At 39.7% G+C, this 16,761-nt stretch overlaps 1 protein-coding gene across 4 annotated transcripts in view; it reads left to right on the forward strand.

Moving 5' to 3' along the window:
• nalcn (sodium leak channel, non-selective) overlaps positions 1-16,761 on the forward strand; it is a 76,686-nt gene that overhangs the window by 41,259 nt on the left and 18,666 nt on the right. For all 4 annotated transcript variants that reach the window (XM_086265466.1, XM_086265467.1, XM_086265468.1 and 1 more), the window contains 3 exons: positions 3,193-3,384; positions 4,715-4,852; positions 5,350-5,424. In XM_086265466.1, coding sequence (XP_086121592.1) covers positions 3,193-3,384; positions 4,715-4,852; positions 5,350-5,424 — 405 coding nt within the window. The remainder of the gene's footprint in view (positions 1-3,192; positions 3,385-4,714; positions 4,853-5,349; positions 5,425-16,761) is intronic.

Below are 16,761 nucleotides of genomic sequence, written 5' to 3' on the forward strand. Positions count from 1 at the left end.
TCCCAGGACGAAACCTAGGAGTTTATTAAAGCAAAGAAGTGGAATATTCTTGAATGGCCAAGTTAATCACCTGATATTAACTGACGCGAGCATGCATTTTTCACTTGTTGAAGACTAAACTTCGCACAGAAAGGCCCACAAACAAACAGCAACTGAAAGCCGCTGCAGTAAAGGCCTGGCAGAGCATTAAAAAGGTAGGAAACCGAGCCTCTGGTGATGACCATGAGTTCGAGACTTCAGGCTGTCATTGCCAGCAAAGAGTTTTCAACAAAGTATTAGAAATGAACATTTTATTTTCAGTTATTTAATTTGGCCAATTAATTCTGAGCCCCTGAAATGAAGGGATTGTATTAAAAAGTTCATCACATTTTTATTCTTTCTTTTTGTTCAGTCCACTGAATAAAAGGTGAAAGTCTGCACTTGAACTCGTCTGAGTTGTTTCATTTAAAATTCATTGTGGTAATTTAAAGATGCCTAAACATATTTAGGGACCTAACTGTATTTTCTGATGACTAAAATTTCTTTACCCCAGAACCTTGTTGGGTTCGAATCCACCACTTGGCTGGTGCCTTTCTGTGTGGAGTTGGCATGTTCTATCCGTGCTTGTGTGGGTTCTCTCCGGGTACTTGGGCTTCCTCCCACAGTCCAAAGACATTCAGTTAGTAGGATAAGGTTAATTGGTGATTCGAAATTGCCCATAGGTGTGAAAGTGAGTGTGAATGGTTGGCTGTCTCTTTGTGTTAGCCCTGCAACAGACTGGCGACCTGTCCAGGTTGTACCCTGGATAAAATGAGTTTAGTATTAAGTTTTTATGTTCCTTAGTTCCCAGTATTGTGTAGATATCTGATGTTTTCAGGGATATTTTCAGTGAAAAGTTACATTCTGGTTATTTATTGGTATTTTGTAGGGATCGGTTATGTGACTTTTGCATATGAGCCAAACAGCTGGGATGTTATTCTGTTGATAGAAGCAACAGTGTATTATGCCTTTGGCCTCACTTTTGTAGAGGTGCTAGTTGTAGTGCTCCATGCTTTTTTTTTCTCTACAAATTCTGTGTTGTCCTTGAATGCTTGTGTGGGTGTGATCTTACATCCTCCAAAATGGTTTGCACATTTTTTTTTCTTTTTTGCATTCCAGTGTTCAGGCCAGAAAAACAAATGGCCCATGAGGGAAGGTGCCTTGTTGCTCTAACAAAGCCTTTAAGTATTGTATCGGACCAAATTTGAACCGATTGACCTTGATCTAGTAACTATGACAGAGCTCTAAGGATGATCTAACAGGAAGAGGCTTCTCGATGGGTTTTTAATGAGCCTTGACCAAACAATCTGCCCGCTGACTCTCTCACAATAGCTGCCATTCCCACATGTGCAAGGCTTTCAATTCGAGACCTGGAAATATAGAGATTAGCTGTGGCTGAACAGTTGAAAGCTACAGTTCACTTGATATTTGTTACACTGTTATATGAGTTTTTCCAAAATGAACATTGTATTTATTTTAATTCTGTTAAGTGTGATTGAATTTATGTGTATGGAAAAAATGCTGTCAGTGGTTGTACACAATGTTTTCACCATTTTTTTCTAATGCAATTACTTCATCCTTTTAACTAATAAGTAATTTTTTTTAGAGAATCTTTAATTTAAGTGCATTGATTCTGCCTCACTCATTGATCACTCTTACTTTTCATCTTTTTCCAAGCAGGTTGCACTTTAAGAAGATGACATTTTTTTCATGAGCAATTCATTTAAATTTTCTGGGCTCAAATCAGGTCACTAGAAGAAACTAGCCAAAGCAGTTTTTGTATTCTCTTTTTTATTTAGCTCTGTCTAACGGAGCATTTGAAAAGCTTCATTCTTTAGGTTCCTGCTTATTGTAAAACTTTGACACACACACACACACACACACACACACACACACACACACACACACACACACACACACACACACACACACACACACACAAACATGCACAAAGGTCCATTCAGACAAAACAGCCCATATAAATAGGCCAGAAGAATGGACACTTCCCATCTGTGTGCGTTATTAATTTATTTATTGAGAGAGGCGGGAAGCGGTATAATTGTTCAGTGTTTCTTGTAAGAGTCCACTGCTCAAATTAAGATCATTGGTATTTATTATTATTATTAATATGGCTTTAAATGCTTACTTGGGTAGCTTTGATATCTTTGACAGTGACAGTATGGCACATCACACAGTTTAGTTTCATGTTAAGAATTGCATTGGCTTGCATGAAGCTGAATTCAGAAGCTCAAGCACCAACCCAGCTGGAAAATGATTCTCTGGGTGTCATTTATTGTTAATTATCAGTGTCAGATACACTTTATTATTTGGCATACAAGAACAAGGTTTTGATTAAGTCAACATCATCTTGTCGCCAGACCAAGCTGCTTTTTTGCTAATGTCACGTCTGGTTTTAAGGAATGGAGATTTGTTTCAGTCTGAATTTGAATTGCCATAATGGCAATACCTCAATGTACCTAATATGAATTCTGAGAATAAAAACAAGACAGCAGCAGCTTTGTTGTTTGAAGAAGCGCGGAGGGGGGGACTTTTGCTGGTAATTGCCTTGTATCCTCTGTGGATTTACCCTTGTTTGCTTTGTCCTTAGCCTCAAATTATTAATTTATTTTAAAATAGACAGTTGCTATCATGGTATGTGAAGAGTGGAACATACTTTGTATCACTTCTGCTGTGAGTGTTATTACTGTCTTTATTTTTATTTTTTACTCGAGGCTTCCTTTTAGAACAGTATCCTATGTTTGTCTTTTTTATTTTGTTGTATATCTAGGATATAGGGGAGAGCTGTTTATTTGGCCTAGTATGGGATTCTGAAGAAAAGCCTGTGGTCGAAGGCTTTGCAGAGAGGAGCTCGATCAATAGCTACTCTCTGATCCAAGCCTGACAAAGATGCATTACCTTTTGGAATTGTTGTCACCACAGGCAATTTAGGGACTAATCCCACTGACAGACCACAGTATCACCTCACTGTTACCACTGGATCAAGTTGAATGCTCTCACTTTTAAAATCAATATATAATCCATGTGCTGCTATGTTTGCTTTTTATAACCATGATATGTATTTTAAATTCTCCCTAAAACCTAAATTATAAACTTTATGAAAAGGGGGGCACAGAAAGCAACCTGATGGTAATGATGTCTTTTTCTTTCCCTTAGGTGCTACGTGTGGTGCGCTTGATTAAGATTTCCCCAGCTCTGGAAGACTTTGTCTATAAGATATTCGGACCAGGTAAAAAATTAGGCAGCCTGGTGGTGTTCACAGCCAGCCTTCTCATCGTAATGTCTGCTATCAGCTTGCAAATGTTCTGCTTTGTGGAGGAGCTGGACCGTTTCACCACCTTCCCCAGGGTAAGCAACCTTGAAGCTTATGTATATTTATAGAGCCAAGATTGTCTTGTCTGTGGGTTTGTGGTCATTCTTAATTCCTTAGACATCTTCAGTAACCATGATTTATTTGAAGAGACTGTTTAGTAGGCTGCCATCAAGAGTTAAAATTCAGTTTTTCTTTTGTCAGCTTTGTCTCAGCATAATATTCTTAAGTTCTTAAGAAATTAAGAAAAAGCAGTGCTGCTTGCATTTCCATTGCACTGCAGCCTCTCTATTGTGTGTGCTACACTCTGCAACCTTTTCAAAATTGCCCAAGGTTGTGTTTTAATAACATACATCTTGTATCCAGAAGAGGGGACCTGTGGGGTGGAAAGGAATAGTTTCTTCTCAGGCAAACATGCAGTGCAATTTAAATTGAACTATTCGGGTACATAAACTACACCAAAAGGAATTTTTTTTTTTATGAGCAGCACCAATAAGGAGATCTCATGCATCCAGTGGGGAGGCCCTGCAGATGCTGATAATGGGTAGCATGACAGGTCGACAGATGTGGCATCTCCTTTGATTTTTAAGTGCTCGCAAGCTTCTCTCTCTCATTAGCAACGTCTTTCCATCTCCTATTTTTTCCTTCTCTCCTTTCCAACGTTTCTCTGATCCTAGGCACAGCGGGATATGAAGGGCTGCTCATGAACAGATGCCACTTGTTTGCTGTGTTTCCCCTTCTCTCTCTTACTTTCCCTCTTCTGTTTCACACACTCACATAGATGCATCCAGTCACGTCATACTTAATCATGTTTGGCTGTCTTCCCTATGGGCAGACCTGTTGTTGGGTTTTGTCTTTATGTGCAGTGACTGGGACATTGTAGCAGGTGGGAGGGGCAGAGGCGGTTGGGGTGGGCGGGGGTGTGGGGCCAGCTGGGTGCGTGCTGTCTGAAGGAGAAAGGGTAAGAAGAAAGTGCAGGCGTGCCATTTGACTCCAGGGGCTGTCGTGTCGCAGCTGGCTGTTCCCTACACCTTCATCTGACCTCTCTCAAGTGCATGAGAGGGCAGGAGACCAGAGGAGAGGGGAAAAAAGGAAAAAGCTGTCTCCTCGCTTTTTCTGCATTGCTTATGTTTGGAAATCTTAGTCACACGGTTGTGAAAGATGGTCAGAAGGGGATATGTGCATTAGCTGTGTGATTTGCTCACCAGTGAAAGGGAATCTTTCAAATGCCAAATGTCTTTCTCGGTTTGATTTCCTTCCTTTTTGCTTTTGTCTTTCTTTCCCGCTCTGGGCTGCTTTCACTTTAGTTGGCTTCTCTGGCCTTCAGTCTCGCTCACTTGCTTTTACCCTGTGCTTCCCTCCCTTCAGGCATTCATGTCCATGTTCCAGATTCTAACACAGGAGGGCTGGATAGATGTCATGGACCAGACGCTGGTGGCTGTAGGTCATATGTGGGCTCCAGTTGTAGCCATTTACTTCATCCTCTACCATCTGTTTGCCACCCTGGTGAGGAAGAAATGATGCTGCATGAAATGTAAAGTTAATTAAATAGACTGTTGGAATTGTGTTTTAGTACATTGTAAATTGACAATAGAAATCTATATTAAAACTCTGTATTCTGTGTTTTTCTCTGTTAAAAACTAGTTAGAAGTTTAAAGTGACAAAAGGATACATGGATTTCTTTCTTTATATTTTCAATTAGAGCCATGCCCCTTCATTGTTCTCTCAACTGGCACATCTAATCACAGTTAATCAGACTTGCAGGCGTAAGAAGTGCTGACATTTCAGTGTTTGGCCTTCTGATACGGGGAGCCATCAGCCAGCACAGACGCTCTCTAGATGACTCACAGCTCACTCTAGACAGATAGGATGTCTCCCGTGAGAAAACGAGCAACAAATACAATTACTGAGCGGACTCCATACTTGAAAACATCTTATTATTACTTTAATGATATTAATGACACAGGAAATGTTCAATGGCACTTTGTCTTATTGCATTTTAGATTCTGCTCAGTCTTTTTGTGGCTGTTATTTTGGACAATCTGGAGTTGGATGAAGACTTGAAGAAGCTCAAACAGGTAAGAAGTTTATATCAGATACAGAGGCTCGCTAGTTATGGTAATGGAAATGCTTACTGTTCAAATGAATACTTACCTCATTCCATCTCATAAGCCAAGTTCAGTGTCTGATTTTATTTATTTATTTTTTAAATATAGGATGTACTAGCCATTCTTCAAATGTTTAGATATTAATATTGCCTCATTAAGAACACAAGCCTTGCTGGCAACTATTAAAATCTTTGAAATTCAAGCTAAAAACAAGCTAAACCATCCATGGGTTTTGCAAATAATGTGAATAAAGCTGGTGTCATGACAATGCCTCGCTAAGCTTGTGTGATTTGCCTTGGCGGTCTCGTATTTACTATGGCAATGTACTGTATTGTATATCAGTGAATCGCCAACAGCTTTGTGAGGGGTATTTTCAGATTTTATGTGTTGCAGTGTTGTAGTGGAGCTACGGGATGCTGTTTTTTATACTGGCTTATTTGCAAAGCTGTCGAGTCATCTATAGTTTCCACCTTCTCTTGTTAATCTTCTTTCTGCTTATTTATTCTTCTGCTGCCATTAGATCCTTTTACACAGGAGTACAAAATTGTTATACTGATTGGGGCAGTCGGCTGATTCTTTTACCATTTGTTTTTTGAGTATGTTTAGCACTGTTGCATAAAAAGACTCTTTTTATGCAAGTTTTTCCTGTTTTATATATATATTATTATATATATTGGATGCAGTATATAGGTAGGGTGACTAACCGTCCTCTTTTTTTGCACTTGGTGACTTGTAAAAGCCTATATGACATGTTTTATTTCACCATTCATTAACTGCACAGAGAAGACATTGTTTACATATGTTAAAGTTTTCTTTAAGCAAACAGTATTATTAAAGTTCTTCACGACTGACCCAAGTGTCCTCTCTTTTGGAAATCAAAATATGGTCACCCTCATATAGGGTAACATGAAAAAAACATTGTGTAACATTGTGTAACATTGTTCACACGCCACACTTTAACAACAGATTCTAACCTCTGCAATAGCAGTAGTTCAAAAAGTAAAAAATGGAAAACAAATGAAACAAAAACGAAATGTCACAAATTGGACTAAACAATGAAATGAATTCTACACATGTACTATATCCACAAAATTGTTGCTTCATTTTTCAGACTTTTGAATCGTCTTCTACACTCAACAAAAATATAAACGCAACACCTTTGTTACTGCTCCCATTCCCCATGGGATGGACGTAGAGACCTAAAATTCATTCCAGATACACAATATAACCATCCCTCCCAAACAGTGGTCACAAATCAGTCCAAATGTGTGGTAGTGGGCACATCTGCTATATTGAGATAATCCATCCCACCTCACAGGTGTGCCACATCAGGTTGCTGATCTGACATCATGAGTAGTGCACAGGTGTACCTCAGACTGCCCACAACAAAAGGCCACCCTGGAATGTGCAGTTTTTTGCGCTATTGGGGGTCTGGGGACCCAGAACCGGTCAGTATCTGGTGTGACCACCATTTGCCTCATGCAGTGCAACACATCGTCGCATGGAGTCTATCAGATTGTCAATTGTGGCCCGTGGAATGTTGGTCCACTCCACTTCAATGGCTGTGCGAGGTTGTTGGATATTCGTGGGAACTGGTACACGCTGTCGTATACGCCGGTCAAACACATCCCGAACATGCTCAATGGGTGACATGTCCGGTGAGTATGCTGGCCATGCAAGAACTGGGACATTCTCAGCTGCCATCTGCCCTGAACAATATGAACCATGATTCATCCGTGAAGCGCGCACCTCTCCACGTGCCAGACGCCATCGAATGTGAGCATTTGCCCACACAAGTCTGTTACGGCGACGAGCTGGAGTCAGGTCAAGACCCCGATGAGGACGACGGGCATGCAGTTGAGCATCCCTGAGACGGTTTCTGACAGTTTGTGCAGAAATTGTTTGGTTGTGCAAACCAATTGTTCCAGCAGCTGTCTGGGTGGCTGGTCTCAGACGATCTTGGAGGTGAACCTGCTGGATGTGGAGGTCCTGGGCTGGTGTGGTTACACGAGGTCTGCGGTTGTGAGGCCGGTTGGATGTGCTGCCATATTCTCTGAAACGCCTGTGGAGACGGCTTATGGTTGAGAAATGAACATTCAATGCACGGGCGACAGATCTGGTTGAGATTCCTGCTGTCAGCATGCCAATTGCACGCTCCCTCATTGCTGACAGCAGGAATTTTGCTGTGAGACAAAACTGCACATTCCAGGGTGGCCTTTTGTTGTGGGCAGTCTGAGGTACACCTGTGCACTACTCATGATGTCAGATCAGCATCCTGATGTGGCACACCTGTGAGGTGGGATGGATTATCTCAATATAGCAGATGTGCCCACTACCACACATTTGGACTGATTTGTGACCACTGTTTGGGAGGGATGGTTATATTGTGTATCTGGAATGAATTCTGGGTCTCTACGTCCATCCCATGGGGAATGGGAGCAGTAACAAAGGTGTTGCGTTTATATTTTTGTTGAGTGTAGTTTAAAACTCAAATCATGGCTAACTTGCACCACTCCACTCCTAGTGTTCTCACCCTACGAAAAGCTTAACAGAGACATACTAAAGATTTAAGCCGCTGATTATTTTTGCGTTCTCTTTGTATCCATACAAAACCTTTACACAATTGTTTAATCAACTTGAATAGCATTGTGTACACACGCGCTCATATAAACTGTGTACCAGTAGATGGCTGGCAGGTCTCAGCTTCCTTGGACAGGTTATTTCCCACAGCTGAGTGATTAGGTGCAGTGAGTGTAAAATTGCCTATTTTACAGGTGCTTCAATCATGGATACAGGGCTGACTATAAATAAATGATAGATGGTAATCACCCTCCCTTCATGAGACGGCTTCTGCAAACATTTGGCAAAGGCCCAACAACAGGTCCAGCATATCTAAGAAATACACATGTAGGTCATGAGGGATGAGAAACCAATCACGGTGTATGTGATGGGTAATTTTTGCCTGGTTCTTGATGAATGACTTGACTGACTATTTGACTCACTATTTATCACAGGTGTGAGTTGTATTCATGACAAGCACTTTAAAAAAAAAAGAAATTTTTTTTTTGTTTCTTTTCAGCTCAAAAATTGTTTTGTTACTAAAAGTATTGTGATTACAGACTGGATATCAATTAATATTTAGAGTAAGAATGCGACACCAAAGCCATGTGTGTGCATGTTGTCCTCCCTGAGACATTTTTAATCCTTTCTTCTTCACAGTTGGCTGAGCACAGTGACAGATGCTGTGTTCAAATTAATTGGAAATAATGGAACAACAAATTGAAGCAGAATAAACTATTCAAAGAGTGACTTCATACAAATCGTAGAATGTTACCTTGTATATTATATGAATTTTCATATTTTTATATCAGTGTGTATGCTGAGTCTCTGCTTTAGGTAGAAAGACCCACAGTACAGGGAACACTGCATACAGTGCGTAATTAGTGGTATTATTAGCTCAATGCGAGCAGTGCTTTTACCGTAATGTTGAACAATGAGTTTTAAATTACTGAGGGGAAAATTATGCTTTCGAAGGTGGTTGGTGACATTGTTTGTCTTTCACGGCTCTGGTCACGCTCTTTGTGTTTCAGAAATATCAGTTGTAAAACCTGTCAAACATGTCAGCTCCCCTTAACCTCCATTGTGTTTAGCTTCCACCCATGAAAAATGTCAGGACCAGTGTGGTTGCAGGCAGAAAGATGGGCTAGTGGGCTAGCAGTAGCTTTATGTATGTGTATCTCTGGTGTCAAGCCTTTGGAAGAGTCACAGTTCAGTTATGCAGATTTCCCCCCCGTGTGTGTTATGCCACTGCCAGTGTTATGTACTATGTAATCTCTTTAAACCTGATGTCCACACAGGTCAAGATTTTGGTGTCAAAAGCTTTCTGTTTGTAGTCTGCTGTAATCTTAGCTCTATTGAGTAGAGACATTTGAACTGGCTTTGTTTGCATGAAGATAAGAGTGAAGTTTAAATCGGAAAACCATCAGTTTTTGTCTACTGGCAAGCTAGGTTAGCTAACCTAGCAAGCTAGCTTTTTATTTATCTGCACTTGTGAAAAATCAGCGGATGGAACTGGACGTCTCAGCTCAGAATCCAAGGGATACAGCAGAAGCCCTGAAAAAATGACCGGTGTCCTCAGATGCTAAGTCAGCAGACCAGTTTGCAGAATGTTTTCTACGTGAAATCCATCATAGTCTTGTTATATACTCCTCTCTGACATTAACATGATAAATGACTCCTAATGAACATATACTGGTCTAATTTATTTCGTTTGATTTAGTGCACTGGTGTGTAGTGGTTAATGCTGTTACCTCACAGCAAGAAGGTTCCAGGTTCAGTTGAGAACAACTAGGAGTTTGCATGATCTCTTTGTAACTGTGTGGTTTTCCACTGGGAACTGTGGTTTTCTCCCAGTCCAAAGACATAATTGTTGGGTATTTTGGTGTGAGTAAACATGGTTCTCTGTCTCTTTTTTACCCCTGTCATGTGCTGGCGTCCTGTGACAGCTGGGACGGGCTTCAGCCCTCCTGTGGTTAAGAAAACAGATGGGTTGATGGATTCAAATCAGTTAAATAAGATGTCTTATTAAGATCCATGCACAGTAGTTCACAGTTCTTCTGATTATTTGCTCTGGGGAACACTGGCAGGTTACATTCTTTTCTTGAACCATTTCCTGCAGGTATTTATAATGTTATTTAGTCAGCTTAATGTTTGACTGGTCCAACTTGGAAATAAATTTTCCTGTCAGGCATATTAGGTCAGCAGTATCCTCTTTAGAACAGTTCTATAGCCTCTTAAACACATATTTTCTGAAGATCCAAGATGACGCCCCCCCCCCCCCCCCCCCCCCTTATTTGTCTTTATTCTTTTACTGAGTGTAAGGGAAACGTGAGCAGGAGTATAAAGGCACTGTGATCAAGGGGATCAAACTTTCTATGCTGTGTTATCTGATTGGTTTAATGATGCATGAGGTTTTGGCAGGTTTAACAGTCGTGAATCAGTGCATTGTAATCAGAGAGCCTGGAAGCAGGAGTATAGTTATGCTTGTATGCACACAGGCACATTCAACTATGCATGCACTGTATGCACATATAAAGAGGGATCATGGATAATCACAGACATGACAGTAAGCAGGGCTGCAGCTGATTAACAAACTGGCTTATTCCTCCACACTCAAGCATCATGAGTACAAAAGTAACAGGAAAGTCTTATTGGTTCTTGAACACACACATACACAGATGTTCATCCTCCACTCATCAATGTTGATTAGGATTGTGTATTTATTGCTTGAGATGAAATTAGATGGAAATGCATAATGAAAGGAGGACCGGGACAGGAGATGACTAGACAGAAATGAAAGGAGGAAGGAGATCCCTGCCACACACACACTAGGCGCACACACTCATTCACAGCCCCCTAGGTGTGCTTTAGTACACAACTAATAGGAAACTCCCTCACAGGGTGACTGTGACTCAGGTGGTGGGGCAAGCTGTCCACTAATCACAACGTTGGCGGCACCTCCACCTGTCAAACGTCCTCAGTCAAATCACCATTCAAATCCCAATCTTTGATCAAGTGACTGACCAGGAGTGAGAACAAGGTGAAGTGTTTTTACTCTCTTATGTTACTCTTTTTTTGTATTAATAAGTTAATCATCATAATAATCGATTAAGGTTTAGTAATTTTGTTAACAGTGCTCATAAAACCACAGGCGGTATGCATATCTAAATTGTGAGTGAAACCTTTTCAAAAGGAGGAGGTTGCATGTTGTTGCTGCCTGCTATTGTGCTACCTTCATCTATGCTGCCATAGTTTGGTGGGCTATGTGGTGAGAGAGACTGATGGCCTGTCTTCATCCAACAAACTGTTCCTACTCGCAGAACAGTGCAGGACCAGAGGCTAGGAGCTTGAAAGGGAAGGGGGATGTTTATAGAGTGCCCGAAGATAGAGAAAGGTGTTTACCCCTAAAGGCAATGATGATGATAATAATGCATTTTTTATTTGTGCAAGGTATGAATTGTCAGTAGTGAAAAATCAGTTTCTTATTGCACACACACACTGATTTTTGCATATCTGTTTGTTTGGGTGAAGCTGAATATTCTAGCAACCAAACAGGTCCTCAGGCCTGGTAGATGAGTCATGAGGAACATATTTGCAAAATACTTAAAGGGGACAAGAAGAAAGTCAGAAAAGCTGAAAGCTATGCTGCCTTACAATTTGCAGTCGGTTAACAAATACAAACAAACTGACATTTGAATCCTATGCAGTCTTTTCCTTCTGTTCTTTGACACTTTCTCTCTGGCTTTTAAATTATTTTATAGTTTTATGTGGAAAGGGCAGAGGACAGGTAAAGGCATTGAGATTGTCTTTTTGTCCATCAGTGTTGGCAAGCTTATTTTAAACAGCTGCAGGTATATCCCATATAGTGCAGCTGTTGATCAGAATTCCTTAAAGAGCAACATTTGCACTATATAGAACAGAATATAAGCTTTTTTTTCCAGTGCCTTTACCTGTCACAAGACATGTAAGTGTACTATGTGAGCATTAACTCATTTGCAATAAAAGATAAATTTATAAGGGAACTTGACCAGCAGCATTATTGATATTGTAATAATATCATTGTCGCTTTTCCCACAATAAGTGTGTCTTGAAAATCTGATGTTGTGACATTAGGGCTGAACGATTATGGAAAATAATCTAATTGCGATTTTTTGCCCCAATATTGCGATTGCGATGCGATATGCGATTATTTTTTAAGGTATTTGTCTTCTGTATTATTAAACAAAGACAAGCAATACATCATATAGTATGGCCAATACTATATTACATTAATTTTAAACTGTTCTTTCCTGGAAGACAGACCTCTGTTATGATGACATGAGGTGATGCATGAATTGATGACTGACATTTTTATTTAACTTCTTCAATCACAACAGTATATTTGAACATACACAATAGTTTATTTTTAGCTTACAAACATCTGAGCATAAAGTGCTGACAAGGAACCCTGGTGTAAACATTAAAATGAAAGTCAGTACAATGTGCAGATTGCAGAAATATACATAAAAAAAAATCAGTGGCTTTACCACACTCAGTTTTTCGACATCTGTGAACTACTAGACAGTCATTCAATTAAAAAATATTAAATAAATAAAACTAATAAATAAAAAATACACACATCTTACTGATCTCTGCAGTCAGTAACATTACACATAAAGTGCAAACATAATAGCAATTGTATAAACACACACACAAACACGCCTTTAAAGTTTAAAGGCGTGAAATTGGACGGTCTAGTTCTGATTAGCGTCACCGCTGTCTCGGTGGAGTTTAATAAACTCGGCCGTCTGCTTCTTGCTATCTAAAATATAACCAGACACTGGTGTAAATTCTCGACTGTCTCATACTTCTGTTTAATAAGTTTTCTGTTTGACGTTTAGTCAGCTGTGTGAAAACCAAGGAGGAACCCACCCGGGGGATTAATAAAGTTTTATTTTATCTAATCTAATAACTTTAATCTCGTCGAAGCACTTTTGCAAATATGGGATATCTTGATAAACCGAGCAGATATTTGATGTTTACACAACTACTTTCTCGCTTGAAAATATGTTAAAAGTTTATTTTGTGACCCAGAAAGATTAGTATGAGTAATTTTAAAACTTAGTAGCGGCCGCCATTGCTGGAAACTGGAGTTTGGCTGGGCCGCGCTATGAATTCTGGGATATGGTAGTAATTTGGACAGCCTTATAATCGCAGTATAATCGCAGCCTTTGCGGTTAGAAAATTGCACTTGATCATGTCGCGATATTATCGCAAATGCGATATATCGTTCAGCCCTATGTGACATAACAGTTGGGTATGAATGAGGTAGAGAATGATTAATTACTATTGTACAACGGTGACAGGAGCATGCTGTATCATTGTTGCAATAGTGATCCTTTAATTACTTTAACATGTCTTTATATAAATTCTGAGAAAAAACAAAGGCTACTCTACATTTGTGTGAATATGATGTAGCTTGTTTGGACATGTCAGTTCTGTCTTCTCTTATATCTGTGCTGGAACCTCCATATTTTGTTAAATGTTTAACATTAAAAATCTTTTTTTTCAGAAGAATTTCGTTTAACCAGAAGCGTTGAAAAGTTTTATTGTTTTATTACCTCCCACTAGAGATTTCATTATTTATGAATTAAAGTAAAAGCCTGTCCTCAATCTTCTTGATTTAATGGACCAAGGACTTATTTGGGGATCTAGCAGAGGGGGAGAAAGGCGAGGAAAACAGAGGGAGCGGAGAAGAAAAGAGCATATCCCCTTAGAGAATCCCAAAACAATGTTTTCTTATCTTTTCAATGTCACTTTCAGTTTTCTATTAAAAACACTCCCGGCCTTGTGCCTCTGTCATTTTCTGAAATTAGCATCAGCACACACAATAAAACACAGGCACATGCACATTTTTTTAAAAGAAAGAAGTCTTTATCGAAATGCAATTTTAAGTGATTTTTTTTTCATGTTTATTATGTTTGCTTTGGGCTGTCGTCGCACATTCATGGCAAGAGTTTCCAACATGTAGGCATACAGAATATCTGACAGTATTTTCATACTTTTGGATCTAAAAAGGAAAGACTATAATAGGGGAAAAAACAAGAGGCTACGTGAGACCAAGAAAGGCAAGCATGGGGATACAAAACAAAAATTAGGTTCAACATACCCCCTTAACCCATTAATCTTTTTTAAGCCCAAAGCAACATAGCTGAACGTGATACAGTTTTGGACTTTCAGACAATGACACCTGCAGTTGTTTTGAGTATCAGGGGTAGCTATTAGAGGTTTATGGGCTGTGTGGCTTTACAGCAACTCCGCAGTATGCCTCATTACCCAACTAATGTGAAGAAAGAGGGTGACCCTGCTTACTCGCTCTCTGATCTCCTTCCACTGGGTATTGCAGCTTTAGGCTCACAGGCCTGGGGAAGACTTTGAGGAATGTGGAATGCAAATAGGTTGTTTCCAATTACAATGACCGTTCGTGTTTTTGAATTTTTCAGCATTTTAATATTGGCATATATCATGGCTAAAATTGTTGAGCTGGCACAAATTCATAAAAAGAGAGCGACACACACTGCAGATGTGCCGAATGATGGATTGCACAGCAAGTAAAGCTGTGTTGTTATTATTACGAAAATGTGCCGTCTGGGGTCACGCACGCACACATCCTCACGCGTACACAGCTGTTGTCTGGTGGGGCTGGTGAAAGGCAGGCTGAATGGTAAAATGCAGATGATTTTATGCACTCCCACAGGCATTTGACGGATGTGTGTGGGCCGCAGTTTGGTAGGCGGCTGTTCATGAGTTCCTCATTGTTTGGCCACTCGCAAATATTATCGGTGTTTGCGTGAGCTAGATTCGCTTTACAGGACTGAGAGTTCAGAAGGATTGTCCACTGCGAATATTAATACTGTAGACACTAACCTGCTTGAGTCATTCTTCTAATTCACAGATCCATTTGTCCTTCTGCTAAATGGGATTTTTATCCGAATGGAGCTGTTCTTGCAGCTGTAAAATGAAGCTATCATGAAAAGTTGGGGTGTTCACCTGCAGATGGATAAAAGTATTACTATTGGATAACAAGGTGAACTTCATCTTTATACAGGGCTTTGCTTCTTTCTACCAGCAAAGAAAGAAAAGCAGTTGATTTTTCCCTCTGAATTCTCTCAATCTTCAATACTCTCTGGCTCTGGCTATTTCAATCCTGACTTCTTCATGCTCTCCCTGAACTACGGCTATGACTGAATTGGGTTTAATGCTTAATGCTAATGGTCAGTATTAGTTTTTTTCACCCCTCTCAGCCATGGTCAAGAGAGCTGTGGAAATCCCAGATGGAAAGTTCCCTAGCTCAGCGGAGCCTGAAATTGGCTTGAATGAAGGGGGAAGCAGTGGCAGGTCACCTGAATGGGTCTCAAGGCAAAGCACATTAGTCTTGGCTCCATTGTAACTGCGCCATGCATTAAATCTCATCAGTGGCAGGGAAAGCAGTAGTTTTGATTTATCAGCCGTTAACTATGACACAAAAAGAAATTCCTTTTTTTCCCACGTGCATATGTGCACATAGACATACAAGTGGAATATAAATATCCCACATTTGTCACGTGCACACACGTACTTTTAGTGCTTATTCCTTAAGGCGTATATAACAAAGCACATAGGGCAGTGAATGCAAGCTGTCACTTATAATGCTGTTTTAGTGTTCAGGAAAATATTTATCCCTTTCACTGTTGCTCCAACACGTTCACTGTGCACGGTGCAGTTACCTAATGTCATGTGTTGTTGCTTTGAAGAGTCCTTGTTCGATCAGAGCGTGAGACTTAACCAAGCCCATATGGAAAAGAAATAGTAAAAACATACATGATTTACTCATGAAAGTGGCCACTTTCTCATTACTTTCATATATTTTTTTAGTAAGTATATAAAACATACAAGTTTCATTATATAATTTTTCAAGGGATCTTATATGTGCTTTCACTCCTGTATGCTTTTCATACAAGTTTCATACAAGACAGATAAAAACTTTATAAGATTTATATATATCTTTTCCATATGGGAGTGTAAAGTTGTGAGATGTTAAAGTAAAACAAAACAAAGAGCTGCAAACTGGATAACAATGCAGAGCTGGGGATAAATCTCAGTGCAGTCATACGTTTGTTTATTGCAGTCACAGTAATAATTTGATCAATGTTTAAAACAAAACTATTTATTCTAGTGCCTTAAAGCTTGTAAAGCCTTAAACTAAGTACTAGATATGTTCATAATACTTGATTGTACCAGTTTGGCCAGGGTTCTTTTCTTCTTTTTTAAATCTTTGCCTTGATAGCAACAGTATTGATACATTATTACAGTACGGTGAAAACCTGTCAAAGAGGCACTTTCATTTTCAGGAACACATAAAATCAGTAAATCTGCAGAGAATAGATTTTGTGTGAAAGCAATCTCTTCTTCCTCATTCTTGTTTACTTTATTGATTTTACAGACAGAAGACCTGCTGCGTTAGCATTAGTTGGTGATCTATGGCAGCTTATGAGTGTAACTACACATACAGGCGAAGCTTTCACAGAGAAGATTTCCACAGTGTTAGAAGTCGAGGAAACTATGCATTGCACTACACTCGCCACCCCAAACAGCAATCTGTGGCACAGTGGACTCTGATCAACGTTCCATTGATAAATTTAAATGTAATGCATGTGAGTATGAATAAGTGTGTCTAGCTCACACGACAGTGAAGGTTTTTGGGTTTTTTTGGGGGTTTTTTTCTTACAA

Source organism: Aulonocara sp. 'chitande type north' Nkhata Bay, linkage group LG16, assembly GCF_057382095.1.
Source record: "Aulonocara sp. 'chitande type north' Nkhata Bay isolate Kocher_YH1m ecotype deep benthic linkage group LG16, A_spYH_male_GT1.1, whole genome shotgun sequence".
Lineage (NCBI taxonomy): Eukaryota > Metazoa > Chordata > Actinopteri > Cichliformes > Cichlidae > Aulonocara > Aulonocara sp. 'chitande type north' Nkhata Bay.